The sequence below is a fragment of the Dasypus novemcinctus genome, chromosome 26 (assembly GCF_030445035.2).
Source record: "Dasypus novemcinctus isolate mDasNov1 chromosome 26, mDasNov1.1.hap2, whole genome shotgun sequence".
Taxonomy (NCBI): domain Eukaryota; kingdom Metazoa; phylum Chordata; class Mammalia; order Cingulata; family Dasypodidae; genus Dasypus; species Dasypus novemcinctus.
In genome coordinates this window covers 57,597,822-57,617,305 of record NC_080698.1, presented here as the reverse complement: position 1 = coordinate 57,617,305, position 19,484 = coordinate 57,597,822, and the positions used below count along the sequence as shown (strand labels likewise).

Sequence of the window (19,484 nt, the reverse complement as noted above, 5' to 3'; positions counted from 1 at the left end):
AGTAGAGAAATTAGGCAGGTAGTATACTATGCCAGAGACCAATGGGAACAGTGGACAACTGGAGAGCACGTGTCCTCCTTAGCCAGTTGATTCCAGGTAGTAATGCCAGCCCCATACTGCCCCATTTTCCCATTTTCAAAAGAAGAGAAGAGTTATAGATGAAACCTGACTTTGACATGTTGGCAACTAGTTTCACTTTTAATTTAAATATTATGGTAACCAAGCACAAAAGTTGTGGGACTCTACTTGGCAGTTTTTTGCCCTTATTCAACACTCTAATGAGCTAGGCTATACTCAGACAGCTTGCAGTAAATGGTCCTCAATACCCACACAAGCAGACCTGGCTGTGTCCATCCAGTCAATTTAATAATCTGGTATTTACAAAACAGGGCGGTGCAGGTTTTGAATGGAGGAGGCTGTCTGCCTGGGGATTGTGTCAGGAGAGGGTTCTCAAAGCTGATCTGAAACTGGGAGAGGGTTAGGAGTTGGTCAGGTGATAACAGGAGCATAAAGAAGAGGCAAAGACTACAGAGCAGAAGGAACTGCCTAGCAACTGTCTGGGGACGAGCAAACGGGGGTATGGAGGGGGGATATGGGTGGCGTAGCTGAATGTGGTAAGGTACAAAGGGAGTGGGGGAGTGAAAAGAATGGGATTGGAGAGATTTCAAAATTACTGTTCCAGAGGAAAGACGATCTGGAAAAAATTTTGAACAAAACTAAGGAGTACACCTCTGAGGGAAGAGAGATAGGATGGGAAAGGGGCATGAAAGAATCTTCTGGAGGATGGTAATATATTATATCTTTTTTTTTTTAATGTTCTGTATCTTGAAAGAGGTTTTACAAGTATCTGCGTTTGTCAACACTCAGTGAATATACACTTAAGATTCATGCACTTTGTTACATGTAAATTTTACTTCAAAAGAAAAATCTGTGAACTAGTATTGAACTCTAGTTAATTGCATGCATGCTGGAATGTTCAAAAGGAATTGTGCTGGTTCTGCAACATACCTTGAAATGCATCCAAAAAAAAAAGTAGATGGATTGATGAGTAGCTAAATGGATATTTTCTGATAAAACAAGTACAGCAAAATGTTTTTGGTAACATCCAGGTGGTAAGTCTATGGCTGTTCAATGCAAAATTCTTACTCCTTTGCTGTACTTTTGAAAATTTTCATAATAAGATATTAGGAAGTCCTCTAAACTAAAAAAAAAAAAAACTTTCTGTTCCATAATCTCTTAGCCACATTTCCAAACTCTTAAAATTTGTTCAAACAGCAAAAAATGCTGGTGCCTCTTCGGCAGCAAAATATAACCTGCCGTGGAAGGAAGCTAGTTACAACCAGGTACCCATTTATCATGAGGATTCACATACATGTTTCACTGCAGAAATATTAGCACGTTTGTTCCAAGGGGCTGCCCATTTTCTATTGAGGGCATCACAGGGTATATAGCATATCCTTTGTATTACCTCTCAAAAATCTGAAAAATTCTCAGTTTTGAGAGCCACCTGTCCCCCAGAGACTCCAGTAAAGGGCTGGAGACACGGATGTCTAGCTGGCAAGGCTTTGTGACATGTGTGGAGGAGGAAGAACAAGGAGTCGAGGCTGCGTCCCAGGTTTCTGCAGAGCCTCACCCAGGGGCTCCACGGGGCACCAAGGGCCCGGACTTTGTCTCTCTGTCTTTCTTTTCCACTTTCCTCTGTGTTGCTCCCATTCCCAGGCAGGCTGTCTCCTGACAGGGACAAAATGGCTCCCAGCAACTCCAAGCTGACTGCCTTGGCAACACCCCAAATTCCCCAAATCCAGTCTCACCGGCCCTGGTGGAGCTGTGTGCCGCTGCACCCGACAGAGAAAGGCATTGCTCTGCCTCGCAGGCCCAGGTCAAAAGCCCAGTCCCAGGGCCAGCTGGGAGCTTAGCTTCTGAATATGTAGTGGGGGTGGGAAATTCCCTCTGGAAAGTGGTATACACAATAAAGGTCACTGTGTACCCGTCTGTTGTACTTTGTCTCTGTGACCACATCTATCACTCTGAGCCCGGTTTGCTTTAGTGCCACTCGGATGTTCTCCATCTACGCTGGTAGGCCGTGGATTCCTTCAACACGACCCTCAACCTCACACGTCTCTGACTGCCCAGTGCCTGGCACGTGCAAATGCTCCCTGATGCTCAAAGTTTCTTGAGTGCACTCACTCCTGAAACCTCCAGCCAACAAAGGTATCCTTCTCAGCAGCTGCCTGAGTCCCACAGGCTGAGCACAGTCCCTGGGAAAATTATTGACAGGAAACAGCCTGCAGAGGTGCGATTATTTTGAATTTGTTCGTAATGCTAATGGGATGCCGCTTTGTTTTTGTTTCTTTAATGCCATTTCCTACTAAGGTGGCTCAAAGTTCTTTGCAAACAGCTAGTTAATTAATTCAACTTCAATAATGCCAATTAATCCAGGATTAATTATAAATTTGCCCAGAGGAAGTTATTATACTTTGCTCTTTGATTTGAGTTTTGGCTTTAATGATTCTTTTAGGAGGGAAATGGAAATTTCCTTTTTCTCTGAGGGCATCTACTTGCCAGGGATTGTGTTAAGCATGTTCCTGCCTCAGTATGTCCTATTCTAACCGTCCAAGAGGTTGTGACCCCGGCCACCCGCTGAGCTCCGTGGCATTCCCACTGCTAAACATGTCTGCTCGTAGCACGTTCAGCCAGTGGACGGGGACGTTCTTGGAATGGGCAAGAACTGGTCTCAAGTCATGGGTTCAGATCATGGCTCTATCGCATATTGCCTGTGTGAGTTCACCATTTCTTCCATCTTCAAAATGGTCATATTCCACAAGATCAGTGAGCTCCGTCATGTTCAGAAGTTGTGTTTGCTTCCTGGCATCCATGCCCTCTTCTTCTGGACAAGCTCCTCGATTTTCCCTTTGAGGCGTCAGATCTCCTCTCGTCCAGGTCGTGGAAGGGTGTGACCCTACTCCATCTCAGGGGTGGGCCTGTGGCTCAGGTCTAATCCGTCTGCACAGTCCAGACTATTGGACAGAGTGATTCATTGGTACTGAGCGTGTGGGCCAACGTTGCCCAATCAGAGCAAACCCTGGGATTTAAGCCATACAAAAGTGTGCTTGTCACTCCTGGAGTAAATTCTGGGGAATACAAGTCTACCCTGCAGTGGGTACCCCAGGAGGGGAGCCTGCCCATGACAGAAAAATGATTCCCCCAAAGAGATCCATGTCCTAATCCCTGGCACCTGTGAATGTTACCTTATATTGCAGATACGATTAAGAGAAGGCTCTTGAGATGGGGAATGAGCCTGGATTTTCTGTGTGGGCCCAATGTAATCGCAAGTGTTGGTAAATATGGAGAAGGGAAGCAGGAGAGTCAGAACCAGAGAGATGGGTGGGCATCATGAGGAAGACTCCACGGCTGCCGCAGCTTTGAAGACGGAGGGAACCACAAGCCGAGGAGGTGGGTGGCCTCCAGAAGCTGGAAAAGGCAAGCAAACAGATTCTCCACATCCTCCAGAAGGAACTCAGTCCTTCTGATATCTCGGCTTTAGTCTAGTGAAACCTATATTGGGCTTCTAACCTCCAAAACCATACAATAATAAATTTGTGCTGTTTTATGCCACTAAGTTTGCAGTCATTTGTCATACCAGCAAGAAGAAACTGATACAAGCATTAACTGGAGGGTTTAGTCTATTTGCATCTTTCTTGAATAAACTGAAAGTGAAAAATGAATATGCATTGAATACTAAATACATGAATGCAACACCCTCTTGCTGGGTCGGCAGGATCGAGGGCCTTTAACAGACTTGCCCCATAGCCTCATCCCTGGCTGGACATGTTAGGGAACATGCTGGATTCTGGCTGTCCCCAGGATCACGTCTGACAATGAAGATCTACATCAGAAGGGACCTTCGCGCATGTCCTCTGGCTGGACCTGCGGCTTTCATCCAGGCCACCCTAACTTCTGACACTACTGCTGTGTGATGCTGGAGGGACACAGGCTGGGGGATCCCCAGCCTGCTTTCCCAGGTGGATCCTGGGAGTCCACGGATGTGGCTGATTTCCCCGTTACGGTGGGACATGCCTGCTGATACCGAAAAGCTGTTCCCAGCAGAGGACATTGGGATAGGAGGCACAAGCCTCGCCCTTGCCCCACGGACCCTTGTCCCCAGCCTGACTTCCCACCGCAAGGCTCCAGAGCAGTTCCTGTGAATGCCCAGGGGTACTGTTTCAGCTTAAAAAGCATGACAAAATTAACCACTAAGAGGGGGACATACACAGAACACAAACTGTAGGGGGGGAAGCCTTATCTTCATACTCCAAGGCTCTGAAACCATCTTCTGCACCCCTCCCAGTGCTCGACTAGAGGCCCTTACAAAAGACCTAATTTAATTCTCTTAAGAGTCCTGTAAGTATAGACTTAAAATTTCAGGTTGTTCATATGTGGCTGAGCCCTGAAATCCAGAGGAGCTGCAGCCAACTCCTACTCACCAGTTCTTCAGGCTTGCCGTGGACAACCAACAAAACAATGATGGACGAGACCCATCCTAAAGGTAAAGAGTATCTGCAACTGCAAGCTAAACAATTCCATTCCTCTGCCCCATAATATCGATGCCCCTTCTCAGCCTGAAACTGTCAGAGTGGACATCGTCCGAAATCCCTCAAGATGGAGGAGTGAACAAAAATAACAAAAAGGAGGAGGGTAACCATGGATCAAATTAGATTTATTGTTATTTAGTTATTATCTTGTGTTAACAGAGTAACTTGTAACATTGATAAAAAATAAAATATCTTGTAAGTATATTTTAAAATGGAAAATTAGAGTTGGCAATGACATTGAATAATTAGAACACCCCTACATGGCTGTTGGGAATGTAAAATGGCACAGCCACTGTAGAAAACAATTTGGCAATTCCTCAGAAAGTTATGTATAGAATTGCTGTGTGACCTGGCAATCCCAGTCCTAGGCATATATACCCAAAAATTGAAAATAGGGATTCAAACAGATATTTGTACACCCATGTTCACATACAGCAGCATTAGTCAGAAGAGCCAAAAGATGGGAACAGCCCAAGTGTCCATCAACATTTGAATGGATAACTGCAATGTGCACATAGCCATTCAGTGGAATATTATTCAGCTGTTAAAAGGAATGAAGTTCTAATTCATGCAACTGAACCTGGAAAACACACAGGCTAAGTGAAATAAGCCAGATTCAAATAGACAAATACTGTATGATTCCACTTATATGAAATATCTAGAATAGGCAAATTCAGAGACAGAAAGTAGATTAAAGGTTATCTAGGGCCGAGGGGAAGGCAAATGGAGAATTGTTGCTCTGGATACAGAGTTTCTTTTTGTGGTGATGGAGAAGTGATGGTGGTGATGGTAGCACAACATTGTAAAGGTGGCTAATGTCACTGAAATATACTCTTAAAAATGGTTAACATGGCATTTTTATGTTACATGTATGTTACCACAATAAAAAATAAAATAAAATAAATCTCGTAAGTGGATGTCGTCATTGCTATCTAATGGAGGAGAGAAATGAGACCCAGTGAGGTAATTGCTCAAAATGCAGCACTTAAGGAATCGAATCAGGATTTGAATCCAGGTCATCCATGCAGAGAAGGGGGGGTCCCTGACAGTGGAACCCTGTTTTAGGTTGGGTTTCTTCAACCTCAGTAATTTGAGAACTGTCTGCCTCATTTATTCACTCTCCAGGTACAACCTAAGACTAAATAGTTTTCTTTAAACTGACTTGCTTTTCACCTTAAGGTATTTTCTGACAAGCAAAACAAACAAATATTATCACTTGCCACAAATAGCTAGATACCACAAAAGTGATTAAAATGAAAACCATAGTAGCCTTTTCAAAGACAAGACATTGAGGTTGGCTCTCTCTTAGATAAAAAGAGAAATTAGCAAGTTTTGGAAAAGGGGTTGAAGTTACACTCTTGAGATTTACTGAAAGAATTTAAAAGGCAATGTTGATGCTAAGGGGTATGGGGGTTTTCTTTTTAGAGTAATGAAATTGTTTTAAAAATTTTATGGTGATGAATGCACAACATTTCACTACTCTAAGAAGAAAGATCCACACCCTTTAGCAGCCTTTCCCCAGCCCTCCATGACCATTTATCTAATTTTACCTTTATTAATTTATTTATATTTGCATTTTATATACAATATATAGTATTTAGTGTCTGGGTTCTTCCCCTTAGCATTATGGGAGTTTTTTGGTCTGATATTATCATCTTGCAGTATTAACATACATTTGTTCAGCTTCAAAGAAAAATGGTCTTATATTTGCAATTTTACCCATTTTCATATTTCACGTGTGGTTTTACTAGGCTATACAGTCCCATGTTACAGTTTCAGCTTTTCTTTTAGTAATATACATGACCTTACACCAGGAGTTCTTAACCCAGGGTCCAGGAGCTTGAAATGAAATTCAAAAACATTATTCTTATGGGGACAGATTGGTACAGGTGTGATATGTTTATTAAATAATACACAGTATAGTGTGGACTTGGTAAGGGTCTGTGGTTTTCACCCCACTGGCAAAATGGTCTGTGGAATAAAAAAAAAGGTGAAGAACTTAAACTTGCCCTTCAAACTACTTTCATACCAATGGGGCTCAATTTTACTTAATTTTATGTAGCAACTTGAATGTCCCGGCAAAAATCATCTCCATCACCTCGAAACCCAGAAATCAGCCTAGGTCTGAAATAATAACCATGCCAAATTAGAAAGGAGGACGTATTCATTTTCTAGCGCTGCTGTAACAAACTACCACAAACCGGGAGGCTTAAAACAACAGAAATTTACAGTTCCAGAGGCCAGAAGTCTGCATCAAAATGTCAGCAGGTGCATGCTCCCTCCAGGAGCTCTAGGGGAGACTCCTTCCTGGCCTCTTCCTGGCCTCTGGATGTTCCTTGGCTTGCAACAGCATTGCTCCGATTTCTGGGTGCATGTGCATAAATGTCCCCCTTCTTTTTCTTTTTTTGAGATTTATTTATTTATTTATTTCTCCCCTGCCCCGGTTGTCTGTTCTCTGTGTCTATTTGCTGCATCTTCTTCTTTGTCCTCTTCTGTTGTCAGTGGAACGTGAATCTTTATTTCTTTTTGTTGCATCATCTTGTTGTGTCAGCTCTCCGTGTGTGTGGCACCATTCCTGGGCAGGCTGCACTTTCTTTCGCGCTGGGCGGCTCTCCTTACGGGGACCACTCCTTGCGTGTGGGGCTCCCCTACGCGGGGGACACCCCTGCTTTGCAGGGCACTCCTTGTGCGCATCAGCACTGCGCATGGGCCAGCTCCACACGGGTCAAGTAGGCCCGGGGTTTGAACCGCAGACCTCCCATGTGGTAGACGGACGCCCTAACCACTGGGCCAAGTCCGCCGCCAAGGGGGCCGTTTTCTTGGTTCCATCCTCATCAAGCATCTGGGTGGTGACTGAGCTCCAGACCTCACCCTCCAAGAACATTGGGGGTGATGGCCATGTTGCAGCAAAGCCAGGAGTTCTGAATAGCAGAAAAACTCACACAGCACTTGGAGAGGCAGAGGAAGAGACTTATTATGTGTGGGCCCAGAGGAGAGTCAATCTCCAAATTCTGAGCCCTGTTCTGCAGTTGTCATAGGTTTATATAGGATTTTATGCAGGACAGGCATGGCCCTCACTCATTGGCTAACGCGTTGCTAGGTGAAATTTTGCAAGCGGGGTTACACAAGCAGAAGGCTGGTGCAAAGTCATGCTTTCACGGGCTGATTTATAGAAGCAGCGGCAGGAGTGGGTCTTTAGATTACAGAAGAGGAGGGCAGGAGGGTTTGTTTGATAGTCTCCTACAAGGCCATGTTCTCACGGGCTGATTTACAGAAGCGGGGGGCAGGAGTGGCTTGTTAGATAGTTTTGCAAGGTTATGCTTTTCATTTCTCAACAGCCACACTTCACCCAATCTCTGGGGTAGAATTAATACGGTGAGGTGGTGGCAACGTTCTCCCTAATTTCTGTCATACAGGCCCAACCACCTCAGAACAGTGAGGTTGTGACCCGGCCTTCTGTAATTTGTGAGGCACAGGTCTAGCCCTCTCAGAGCACTGGAGTGTCAACCTCACTCTCCCTGACCCTTGGGAAATGTGCTCCACCCTCTCTGTAGCCTGGGGCAGCAAAACACTCCCTGAGCCTCAGGCTGCAATACTGGAGATCAGTGTTCAGCAAATCTCAGCCAGATATCACCAACTGCCAGTCTGACAAGCCTGAAGCAACAGATTCCCTCAAAATTCCAAGGACTTAATAACATGGTGCTACATGGGAAAGTTACTAATGTAACTTATGAATGATAGTTAACAATATTACTGTAATATTTTTGCAGCAATGGCAAAGATGTTATATCAATTCAAAGAGACAACATTAGCGGGTACAAGGCAGTATGGGATTTTTCCTTTGAGAGTAATGAAAACGTTCTAAAATTGACTGCAGTGATGACAGCACAATTCTGTGATGGGAATGATAGCCAGTGAGTGTACACTTTGAGTGGATTGTACAAAGCATGGGACTGTACGACACAGGGAATCCTGTGGTAGAAGATGGACTGTGGTTAACTTTTGAGACAGCAGATTTAGGGAAGCAGCAGGGATGAAAGTCAAGTTGCATTGGGGGAAGCGGACTTGGCCCAGTGGACAGGGCGTCTGCCTACCACATGGGAGGTCCGCGGTTCAAACCCCAGGCCTCCTTGACCCATGTGGAGCTGGCCCACGCACAGTGCTGATGCACACGGGGAGTGCCCTGCCATGCAGGGGTGTCCCCCGTGTACAGGAGCCCCACGCGCAAGGAGTGCGCCCCATAAGGAGAGCCGCCCAGCATGAAAGGAAATGCAGCCTGCCCAGGAATGGCGCTGCACACATGGAGAGCTGACACAACAAGATGACACAACAACAAAAAAGAAACACAGATTCCCAGTGCCACTGATAAGGATAGAAGCGGTCACAGAAGAACACACAGAGAATGGACACTGAGAGCAGACAACTGGGGGTGGGGGAGGAGGGATGGGGTGAAAAATAAATTAAAAAATAAATCTCTAAAAAAAAAAGAAGTTGCATTGGGCTGAAGACTGACTGTGAGAATGAGGAAGAGAGTCAGTGAGTGGAGAACTTTGCTGTGAAGGGAAGGTCAGTGATAAGAGGGTCCTTAGAGTGTGTGTGATGGGAAAGGTTAAACATTTTTATAGCCAGTGGGTAATCATGAGGACTCACAGATAGAAATACAGGAAAAGCAGGGCCATGGGTAGAAAGAGGCCTCTGAGAGATGGAGCAAAGGTCTAGATGAGTATCTGGAAGCCAGTTAGTGAGGTGACCTGGTCCAGGAGGCAGGGACACAAGACAGGACACAAGGAGAACCCATCTGTAGCTGGCATATGGTAGAATCTCAGCACAGAAATGAAGAGTTGTCTCCCTATCTACCTTCTGCCCCTTTTTGCATAGGAATAAAAGTTGTAACCAGGCACATAGCCATTCAGCTAAAGACTATTTCCCAGCCTTCCTTGCCTCTAATTGTAGCCATTTGATTGCATTCTGGCCAATAGGAGGTGAGTAGAAATGATGGCACAACTTCAAGGTCAAAGCTGTCTTGCTGGCTCAAGTGCAGCCCTTTTGGGAATAGCTGGAGCAGCCGTCTTGGACCAGGGGATGGAAGTGTGTATGGGGAATGGCAGAGCAACAAGGTAGAAAGACCATGGGTCCTTAATGGTTTTGGAGCTGGGGAAACAGCTGGAATGCCTGCCTAGACATTACATGGGAAAAAAGTCACATCTATCTTGTTGAAGCTGCTATTAATTTTGGGTCTCTCTGGTACTGCAAATGAACTAATATCCTAATTAATACAATATTTAGTAATTATTTAGGCAGCTTTGAGGGCTCAGTGGCTGGAGACTGTGAAATAGCTCCAAGGCTTTTCTGGGTGATTTCTTCCTGCCATAAACCAACAGCTCCTGGGAGGCAGTAAGGAAGACAGAGAAATAGGATTGGCCTGGGCTTGTGGGTGGAAAGGGCAGCTGTGATAGAAGTCAAGGCCAGGAGGGGGCAGAAAGGTTGGGAAATTTTGGGTAGATATGATTGAGTTTGGACTAGAGAAAACAGAGGTAGAGGGACTGGAGGTCAATGTGCAAAGGCCTTGGGAGGGAGGGAATGAGAGAGCTGGCAGCACGACTGGTTGTCACCGAGCACAATTCTTTTTTTTTTTTTTAAAGATTTATTTATTTATTTATTTCTCTCCCCTTCCCCCCAACCCTGGTTGTCTGTTCTCTGTGTCTATTTGCTGCGTCTTCTTTGTCCACTTCTGTTGTTGTCAGCAGCACGGGAATCTGTGTTTCTTTTTGTTACGTCATCTTGTTGCGTCAGCTCTCCGTGTGGGTGGCAACGTTCCTGGGCAGGCTGCATTTTCTTTCGCGCTGGGCAGCTCTCCTTACAGGGCGCACTCCTTGCACATGGGGCTCCCCTACACCGGGGACACCCCTGCGTGGCAGGGCACTCCTTGCATGCATCAGCACTGCGCACGGGCCAGCTCCACACGGGTCAAGGAGGCCCAGGGTTTGAACCCCGGACCTCCCATGTGGTAGACGGACACACTAACCACTGGGCCAAGTCCGTTGCCCACAATTCTTGAATTTAACAGTCCACACAGTTACTTGTAGATGCGTCATTGTATTGATCTGGATTTTTAGTAGTTCTGGATAGAACTCCAACTCAAACAGTCTTAAGCTTCAAAGTAGGGGCCAAGTTACATGACAAGGAAGGCAGGGCAAGGAAGAGCCTGAAGGATTTCATCAGGAGTCTTCTCTCAGCTTTGCTTTCCTTTGTGCTGGCTTCATTTTGAGGCAGGATCTCCCCAAGAAGTGGTAAAAACTTCTCTTTCTTGACTTTCCAGGAAAAGTGGCAGGTCTTAGTGTCATTAGACACTTAGTGAAGTTGGAAGGCGCTGGATTCCTCTAGGTTCTTCCTATGTCACATAAAGAGTTTAAGAACATGCCGGTTCAGTTAGGCCGGTAAAAAAGAGATTATGGAGAGAAATAAGAGAAAAGAAAAGTACACACCCAGATGGGGATGCAGGCTACCTCCAGGCAAAGAGGAGCGTGGGGTGTGGGGGGAAGGGGGCTGCCTTTTTAAAGGCCATCCTTCCCGCCTCCCCTTTCCTGATGTTGAGGGAGGGGCCCCAGCTGTTTGCTGTTCTGATTGGTTGCCCCTCGTTAGCTCTCAGGGACCAATGACGAGGCCTTTTGTTTGGAGTCTTCCAGGACCAATGGGGAGGCCTGTTTGCATTCCCAACTTTGTCCTTAGTAATAGCTTCCCTCAGAGGGTTTCTGCGAGGGGTCGCATGGCCATAGTCTCTGCCAGGTCCCAGCTGTCACTCGCCTTCCCTTTTTTCCCTATACTAACCTGCCTCATAAGCTCACATTTCTGAACCGATCATCAGAGCCAGAAGTCTAGGATACTCTCATAAAGCAGGTCAGGTCAGCCTTGAAAGAATCCCACAGCTCTGAGATGTCTCATTTGAAAACCCCTGGACCAAGTAGTCCCAGGGACTCTTCAAACTCTAAGACTGATCATGAGTCTGTCCCAGATTTGACTGGAAGGAAATTCTTCCCTTTGCTCAGTGCCAAAGAGACAGAGTTTGGAGCTTAAATGGGTGCATGTAAAAAGATCTGCCCCTGCCTGGACAATGTATAACGGTGTAGTCCCACAGAGCACCTGGCTTTGACTACTAGCTGGGGAAAAGTTTTCCTCCTCCACACTGTGAAACGAATCATGATTAGGAATAAGTCAGTAAGATGCTAAACAACCTTGCAGGCTGTCTTAGGGGTAGAAGCACAGGCCACTAGTGACACACAGCCTTCCAAAGCCTTGCCTCTACTCTTTCAGGCCCTGAAAGAACCAAAAAGTCCTATTACGGATGGAAACTACCACCCAGTCCCATAAAGCCCAGCTTGCATGCTGAAAAACTGCTGAACTTAAGCGTGTGCATGGGCTCGAGGACCTTATTTGAATCTATAGGAAACCTTAATTGTAAGCGAGGCTGCGTGCTGGGCACCGGGGTTAAAACGAACAATACAAATGTAGCCTACACACTCATAATGCCTGCAGTCTAATGGGGGAGACGACATTCACCCAATAAGCATGCAAATAATTACAAACCTAGGTTCAAAAGTTAGAAGCATACAAGGAGGTGTGAGAGTCAGGGATTGCTACAGCTGTAATTTGACTTCAGGTCTGACTTAACCCTAATGTAGGCTCCCGAGTCCTTCCGTTTCGCGGCACCTCACTTTCCTCACTGTTAAAATGGCAACATACCACCTGCTTCTCAGAAGTCTTGCCCACTTGTCAGGACTCAGCGCCGCCATCATTACCTTTGTGATGCCTTCGCTGGGTGCTCCAGGCTGTCCCAGCGGCCCCTGCCTTGTTTGCAACGCACCTGGGTGTACCTGTTTTAGCACATCTCACTTTGTGTTTCCCAACCAGGGAGTAAGCATCCCCGGGGTAAAGAACATGTGTTTTATCTCTGTATCCCCAGTGAGTTGAAGAGTATGGCTCACAGCAGATGTTAACAAATGCTTGTTGAATGAATGGATGAATGAGAGGGCATGGAGTGCAGTTAGTGTTACATCATCATGATAGGACAGACTCTCTGGCTGGCTGTCCTATCTGAGGTACTGTGACCCGACAAGGATTATCCAGGCTTTGTAGCCTTAAGTCCTCATGTGGAAGTGCCACTTCTGCCGATTATCTGCTGTGTTCTTGGGCAGGTTATTTGGCCTCGTTTAGCCTTATTCTTTAGCTTTGTCAGGAATGATATACTCCTTTACAGGGCGGCAGAGTTTGGAAACTGAAAAGTGTTATTCTCCGTATAAAGGGGGAGAAGGTGGAGGCAAGAACCAGCAGAGGGAGACAATTCCATGGGGGCAATTTTGAGCAGCGCACGGATGGGCATGTTTGGCTGAGCTCATCTTCCTCAGGGACATGCAAAGTAAAGCATCTAGCTTGGGAGTCAGAAAACTTTGCTTACTAACCAAAAGCCAACACTTAAGCTTTGAGCCTTGGTTTCTCCATCTCCAGAACCGAGGTCACAAACTGAACTTTGCAGAAGAATGGACGTTTAAACGCGATTATGAATAGCGGCACAGAAAACGTCACGCAGAGCAGTTGGACGTTCAACTGCGTGGCCGCCCGAGCAGGAAGCGCCGGCTGCTGGGGAAGTCACCCCCGGGGCACAAGCGGAAGTGGCGGGCGGAGCCCCGCCGGCAGCCGTGATGGACGCAGCCCTGAGCCAATGGAGGGGCGGAGGCGTTCCTGCCTCCACCAATGGAGCGCCGACCAAGGCGGGCCCTGAGGAGCAGCCTTAGTAACGGCCGCATGGTAACCCGGGTGCCGGGCGTGGGTTCCTGGCTGCTGCTGCAGGTTATCGGCTCCCGGGGTCGGCAAAATGAAGATTGAGGAGGTGAAGAGTACCACGAAGACGCAGCGCATCGCCTCCCACAGCCACGTGAAGGGGCTGGGGCTGGACGAGAGTGGCCTGGCCAAGCAGGCGGCCTCGGGTCTCGTGGGCCAGGAGAACGCGCGCGAGGTGTGGCCCGCGCGGGCCAGGGAGTGGGGGGCGCTGAGCTGGGCCGCGGCGTGGGGAGGAGCGCTGAAATGTGTGTCTGGGCGGGGGGCCCAGGGGCGCGCCTGCGCCAGGGTCGGTGGGCGGCTGTCTCGGGCAGTAGTTGCCTCCCAGCGGTGAAATGGGCTACCGGGTAGTAAGGGAGGCACCCCAGGGGGGCTGGGTGAGGGGCCTTCCCAGGAGAACAGGTATCGCCTCCACAGAGGGCGGCTGGCTGTTTCACCCCCTGGACGCCTGTTGATGGAGCCCCTTGCTCCGTGCTAGGCTCCATTCATTCCGACGCTGGGACCCAGCTGGGAACAAGTTATTAAGAGATAGGGTCCCTGATTTCATGGAGAGCCTCCTGCTCACATCTTAGGCAGAAACGATGATAAACCTGTAAATCAAGAGACAAAAAGGTATTTTGGTAGGCAGGGGTCACTTCTTGCAGGCCTTTGAAGGCGATACTAAGGAATTTGGATTTTCTGAATTGTACGTGCAGTAGGAGGCAATGGGACTTTTAAGTGAAGAAGTGACCTGACTTTAAAAAGTCACTTGGTTTCCCAAGGGCTTGGGAGCTGAGGGAGGCATGTGTTCTGGAGGGGAGCTCTCAGATTTACCCGCTCCTCCAAGTATCCTTGTTGACCATCCCAATTAAATCCACTTTTATTAAGTGGCCATGATGCAGAAGTCCTATCACTTAACTTTATAATCACAAACTCTTCGAGCTCTTTTTTGCAGATGAAAAAACTGAGGGCAGGAGAGGTCCCTTCACCTCTCCAGCTAGTAATGGGAAAGCTAGACTTGTACCCAGGTATATGTCTCACTTCTATACTGAAGTGTGCTCTTGCTCTCTCGCTGACCTCACACCCACCATCTCAGCCTGCTATGCCCTAAGGTCAGAGCCATGCTTTCTGGCGCCTGCCGTGGCCTAGCAGCTCTAAAAATCTACCGTTAACATGAGACTAAGCTTGGTGACTCCCAGCCTGGTTGTACTACAAAAAGGGGTCTGGTTTGCATTTTGAGCACATAATCTTTCCAAAAAGGAAACCTTGACAGAGTTAAGATGACTTTGAAATTGCTCTTTTTATCCAACTTCGGCTTACTGAGAACCTGCAAATAGCTAACGTTTGTTGCGTGCTTTCTTTGCACCAAGCATTCTGCTCAGCAGCTCTTGTCTCCCACTGTTTTGTCACTTCAACCCTAATGTTAACCATTCCTTCCCTACTTTATTATGGAAATTTTTAGACATTCAGAGACACAAATTGAGGCTTGTATAGTGAATACCCATGTGCCTAAATGCTACAGTGAACATTTTGCTGTCTTGCTTCATCACATATTTGGCCTGCGATCCAACCACCAAACATCACTGGTGCATTTTGAAGTAAGTTGTAGTCATCAGTGTGCTTTACCCCTCAACTCTTTAGCATGTGTGCCATTAACTATTATGACTTAACAGATGAAGAAAAATCAGCAAATATTATCTTCTCTGAGGTCACTCAGATGGTAAGTGGTAGGGCCAGGATTTAAACACAAGTCTGACTCCGGAACCCATGCCCTTAACTGTGATGCTCTGTGCCTCAATACAACGATGAGCTTCTTGAGGGCAGCGACCATTTACTATTTATCATAGACACAGAACCTGGCTCCTTCCAGGGGCTTGGTGCTCACTGATTGATGGGTATCTGCAGACCCACCCCAGCCACCCGATCCTTGTTTTACTGTGGTCATGACAGCAGCCTCCCTGGTGTTCAGTATCCCCACCTGAAAGATGAAGAGAGTTAGACAAGGTGATCTTTGAAAGGTCCCTCCAGTTCTTATTAAATCTTTGATTCCCTAAACATACCTCACTGGAGAATTTTGACCTTAAACTGGGGGATCCCCAGTTATATGGAAGAGACATATATTTATCCAAGGTTTAGAAAGTCTTTTCTGCCTTTTTTGAGTTTCCCAAAGATCTCCAGTGCTGGGGATTCTATCACAGGTTTGTGTGGAAAGATCACAGTGGCTCTTACTTTTTAGAAATACAGCATATGAAGAACAGCTTCTGGGCTCTTGAGAGCACCGTGTTTTGCTAAGCCAAGAATGGAGTACGGCACATCCACACACATTTTTTTTTTTTAATCAGTTCTATCTTTTTTTTTTTTTAAGATTTATTTATTTATTTCTCTCCCTTTCCCTGTGTCTCCCCCGCCCCTCAACTGTCTGCTCTCTGTATCCATTTGCTATGTGTTCTTCTGTGTCCGCTTCTATTCTTGTCAGTGGCACCTGGAATCTGTCCTGTTTTGTTGCGTCATCTTGCTGCGTCAGCTCTCCGTGTGTGCAGTGCCATTCCTGGGCAGGCTGCACTTTTTCACGCTGGGCAGCTCTCCTTATGGGGCGCAGTCCTTGCGCGTGGGGCTCCCCTACGTGGGGGACACCCCTGCATGGCACGGCACTCCTTGCGTGCATCAGCACTGCGTGTGGGCCAACTCATCACACAGGTCAGGAGGCCCTGGGTTTGAACCTTGGACCTCCAACGTGGTAGGTGGACACCCCAACCATTGGGCCAAATCTGCTTCCCAACACACATTCCTTGGACAAACATTTTCTGAGGGGCTGCTGTAAGTGTAGGACAAGATTCTTCTCCACAAACCACGGGGAATAAAGAAGATAGGGCCCTACTCCTAGTAGTGGAGGAGATATGTTCACAAGACCCTCTCAATAGGGGACAGTGGTCACTGCCAAGAGAGAACAGAGTGCCTTTTAGTTAGTTGTGTGTTACCTTATTCAATTAATGTTAGAAACTGTATCCTGTAGTCTTTGGCATATACTGGCTTGGTAAGTGTGACTTTCCCAGCCTTCCTCCTTTAATAGTAAAATATTAAAAATATGTAGAAATCAGTAATGCATTTATGGAATTTGAATGTTTGCCAATACACACACTGTAAATGGCTTAATGTCCAGAGGATTATTAGAATTATTTAAAAATTCTAACATTAAAAATAATACATATACAAAAATATACTAAACACTGATTACTTAAATCTTGAGGATTCAAAAGTCACTTGGGATCTTTCACCTTGTTCGCAGAATTTCCTTTCGCTTTGTAGCTTTTTGGCATAGTTCACTGATGACCAGCTAGTGGTGTATGTCATTAATTCTAAACTCTTAGTGGATTACTTTGAGAATCTGATGAAAGCCATGAATCCTCTTCCCCAAGAAATGCACATACCAACATAGACACAGGATTTTGTTTCCAATTTCTAGTGGCAGGTGGGCCTCTGGAATCTTATCTGTGGACCCCAGGCTAAAACTCTCTGCTTCTACTTGTCCCCCTGCTGCCCATTTTCCACATAGCAGCCAGCACAATCTTATAAAAACATAAATCATAGTGTAACACAGCATAAGACCTTTTCACTGGCTTCCTATTGCATGTAGAATAAAATTCAAACTTTGCTGCAGACTAGAGGAACCTGTTATAAGTTCTGGCCCTTGCCTACCTCTTCGCTTCATCTTCCCATTCTTGTTCAATGTTTAGGTGTTTGTCTCCTCCATCTACTCATGTGCCACTGCCTCCACAATTACTGTAGCGTACTGATACTATTAGTTGAGTGAATATGTGAATCTTGTGGATCAGAGACTGGATTTTTTCCTCCTGCGAAACATTTTAATATTAATTTATTCTTTCTTTCCATTGTGGTGTGTAGGCATGTGGCGTGATAGTGGAATTAATCAAGAGCAAGAAAATGGCTGGAAGAGCTGTCTTGTTGGCAGGACCTCCTGGAACTGGCAAGGTACTCATTTTCTCTCATTTCCTTAATCTACCCAAGAGAGTGGTCTGAATGTCTAAGCCAAATTGAACTCATGTCTTAACTAGTCTTTGTTTTAGCCAAATTGGTTGTATGTGTTTTTTTAAACTAATGTGCAATAATACAACTGAGTACCTAAATCCATGCTTCTAAAATTTAAATTATCATGGCCAACTGCCAAGAAAGAGAATGAAGGCCTCAAAGGGGGTTCATTGTCTCTAGAATTTGTCCTTTATCTCTTTCAAGTTGTCTTTGCTTTGAGAGTTTCTGTGTGGTAAAGCCTCTTGGTTTGTGTTTATTTTGGTGTCCTCGTTTTGAAAGAAGTTAAGTTGGTTATATAATTTGATTGACATGTTTTCTCTCAATATTATTTCTTACCATATTATCTGCTGCCTTTTGGTTTCTGGTGTTGCTCTTGAGAAGTCAACATGTGAAGGCGTTTTTTCTGTCTGGATGTTTTGGAGATGTTTTGGTGTTCATCACTTTCACTATGATATGTTGAGTAGATTTATTTTTATTGATCCTGCTTATACTTCTTTAATCTGAGTACTTATGTCTTTAATCGGTTCTGGAAAATTGTCAGTCTTTCTCTCTTCAGCTCTTGCCTTTCTCTATTCTCTTTCTTTTCTCCTTCTGCAACTCTATTTAGATGAGGTTAGACTGCAGTGGGCCTCACCCTGGGGTGACATTTTACAGTAGTGTAGCTAGAGATATCTTTAATTGTCACAAACTGGCTGTGGGGAGTGAGGGAGTGGTGCTACTGAAATCTCAGTCCCCACGACCAAGACCTCCAAAATTGCAGTTCCAGGGTTGAGAGACCCTGGGCTAGAACGTCTCATTTAGTCTTTGTCTTTCAACCTTTCTTTCGTCTTTTCTCTCCTTTTGACTCTACTGCATTCTATATAATTTCTTCATCTCTCAGCTCCAGTCCACTAGCTGTATGTTAAGCTGTGATTAAGTTGTTGTTTCATCCAATCCATTGAATATTTTTCACCTTTTTATTATGAAAAATTTGAAACCTGTAAGAGTCAAAAGAACAGTAAGGTGAACCTTTCTGTACCCTACACCTAGACTCACCAATTGTACAAATTTGTGACATTTGCTTTTTCTCTATTTTAGTTTGGAGCCGTTTGAAAGTAAGTTGCAAGGTTGTCCTCCTTCATTATTGGAAGAGCATCATCACACCCAAGAAATTTAGTGTTGATGCAGTATTATCTAATGTCTGGTGTCTACCAAAATCTCTCCAAATTGTTCCAGTAATACATTTTGGCTGTTCCAGTTTTATATATTTTAATTTATATTTATTATTTTTACTTATCTATTTATTTTTTAGGAGGTACCAGAACCTCATACATGAGAAGCAGGTGCTCAACCACTTGAACTACTTCCGCTCCCAGTTTTGTAAAATTTTAAATTCAGGATACCACCAAATATCAGACCTTGCATTTTATTGTTGTGTCTCTTTAGTCTCCTTTAATCTAGTGACCGCTTTGGGCATTTTTTTGTTTTTCTGTTCTTTAACATTGACATTTTTTAAGAGTCCTGGACAGATGCATTGTAGAGTGCCCTCCAGTCTGGATTTGTGAGATTATTTCTTCAAGAAATGTTAATCATAGGGGATGTTTCCATTGCATCACAACAGGAGGCAAATAATCACAGTTTGTTCTGTTACAGTGATGATGCTTACTGATTGATGATAGTGAAGGTAACATTTTCCCTTTGTAATTAATAAGTAATCTGTGAAGTGACACTTTGAGATGTTGTGACTATCCTGTTACCTAGTAACCTTTCACTCTGGTTCTAGCATTGACTGATGATTATTGCCTTATCAGTTATCACATTGTGGTTGCAAAATAGTGATTTTCTTTTTCTGTCTTTTCTTCTACAGCTTTTTATTTTTTTGATAAAGAAGCTGCACACCCGTTCAGAGTTCCTTTTTTTCCAAAGTTTGGCCATTTTTTGGTAGCTTCTTGTTCCTTGTTCATGTTTTTGTTGTTGTTGTTTTAATTTTGTATTTTGTTTCTGCTTGTGAACTTATGTTTGCTTGATCAATTCAGCGAGGTTCCTTTAATCTCC

The 19,484-nt window shown here is 45.2% G+C and overlaps 1 protein-coding gene across 1 annotated transcript in view; it reads left to right on the top strand.

Moving 5' to 3' along the window:
* The first annotated feature begins 13,342 nt into the window (after positions 1 to 13,342).
* RUVBL1 (RuvB like AAA ATPase 1) overlaps positions 13,343 to 19,484 on the top strand; it is a 64,974-nt gene continuing 58,832 nt past the window's right edge. The window contains exons 1-2 of the mRNA XM_004473416.4: positions 13,343 to 13,602; positions 17,307 to 17,393. Coding sequence (XP_004473473.1) covers positions 13,462 to 13,602; positions 17,307 to 17,393 — 228 coding nt within the window. The 5' untranslated portion in view covers positions 13,343 to 13,461. The remainder of the gene's footprint in view (positions 13,603 to 17,306; positions 17,394 to 19,484) is intronic.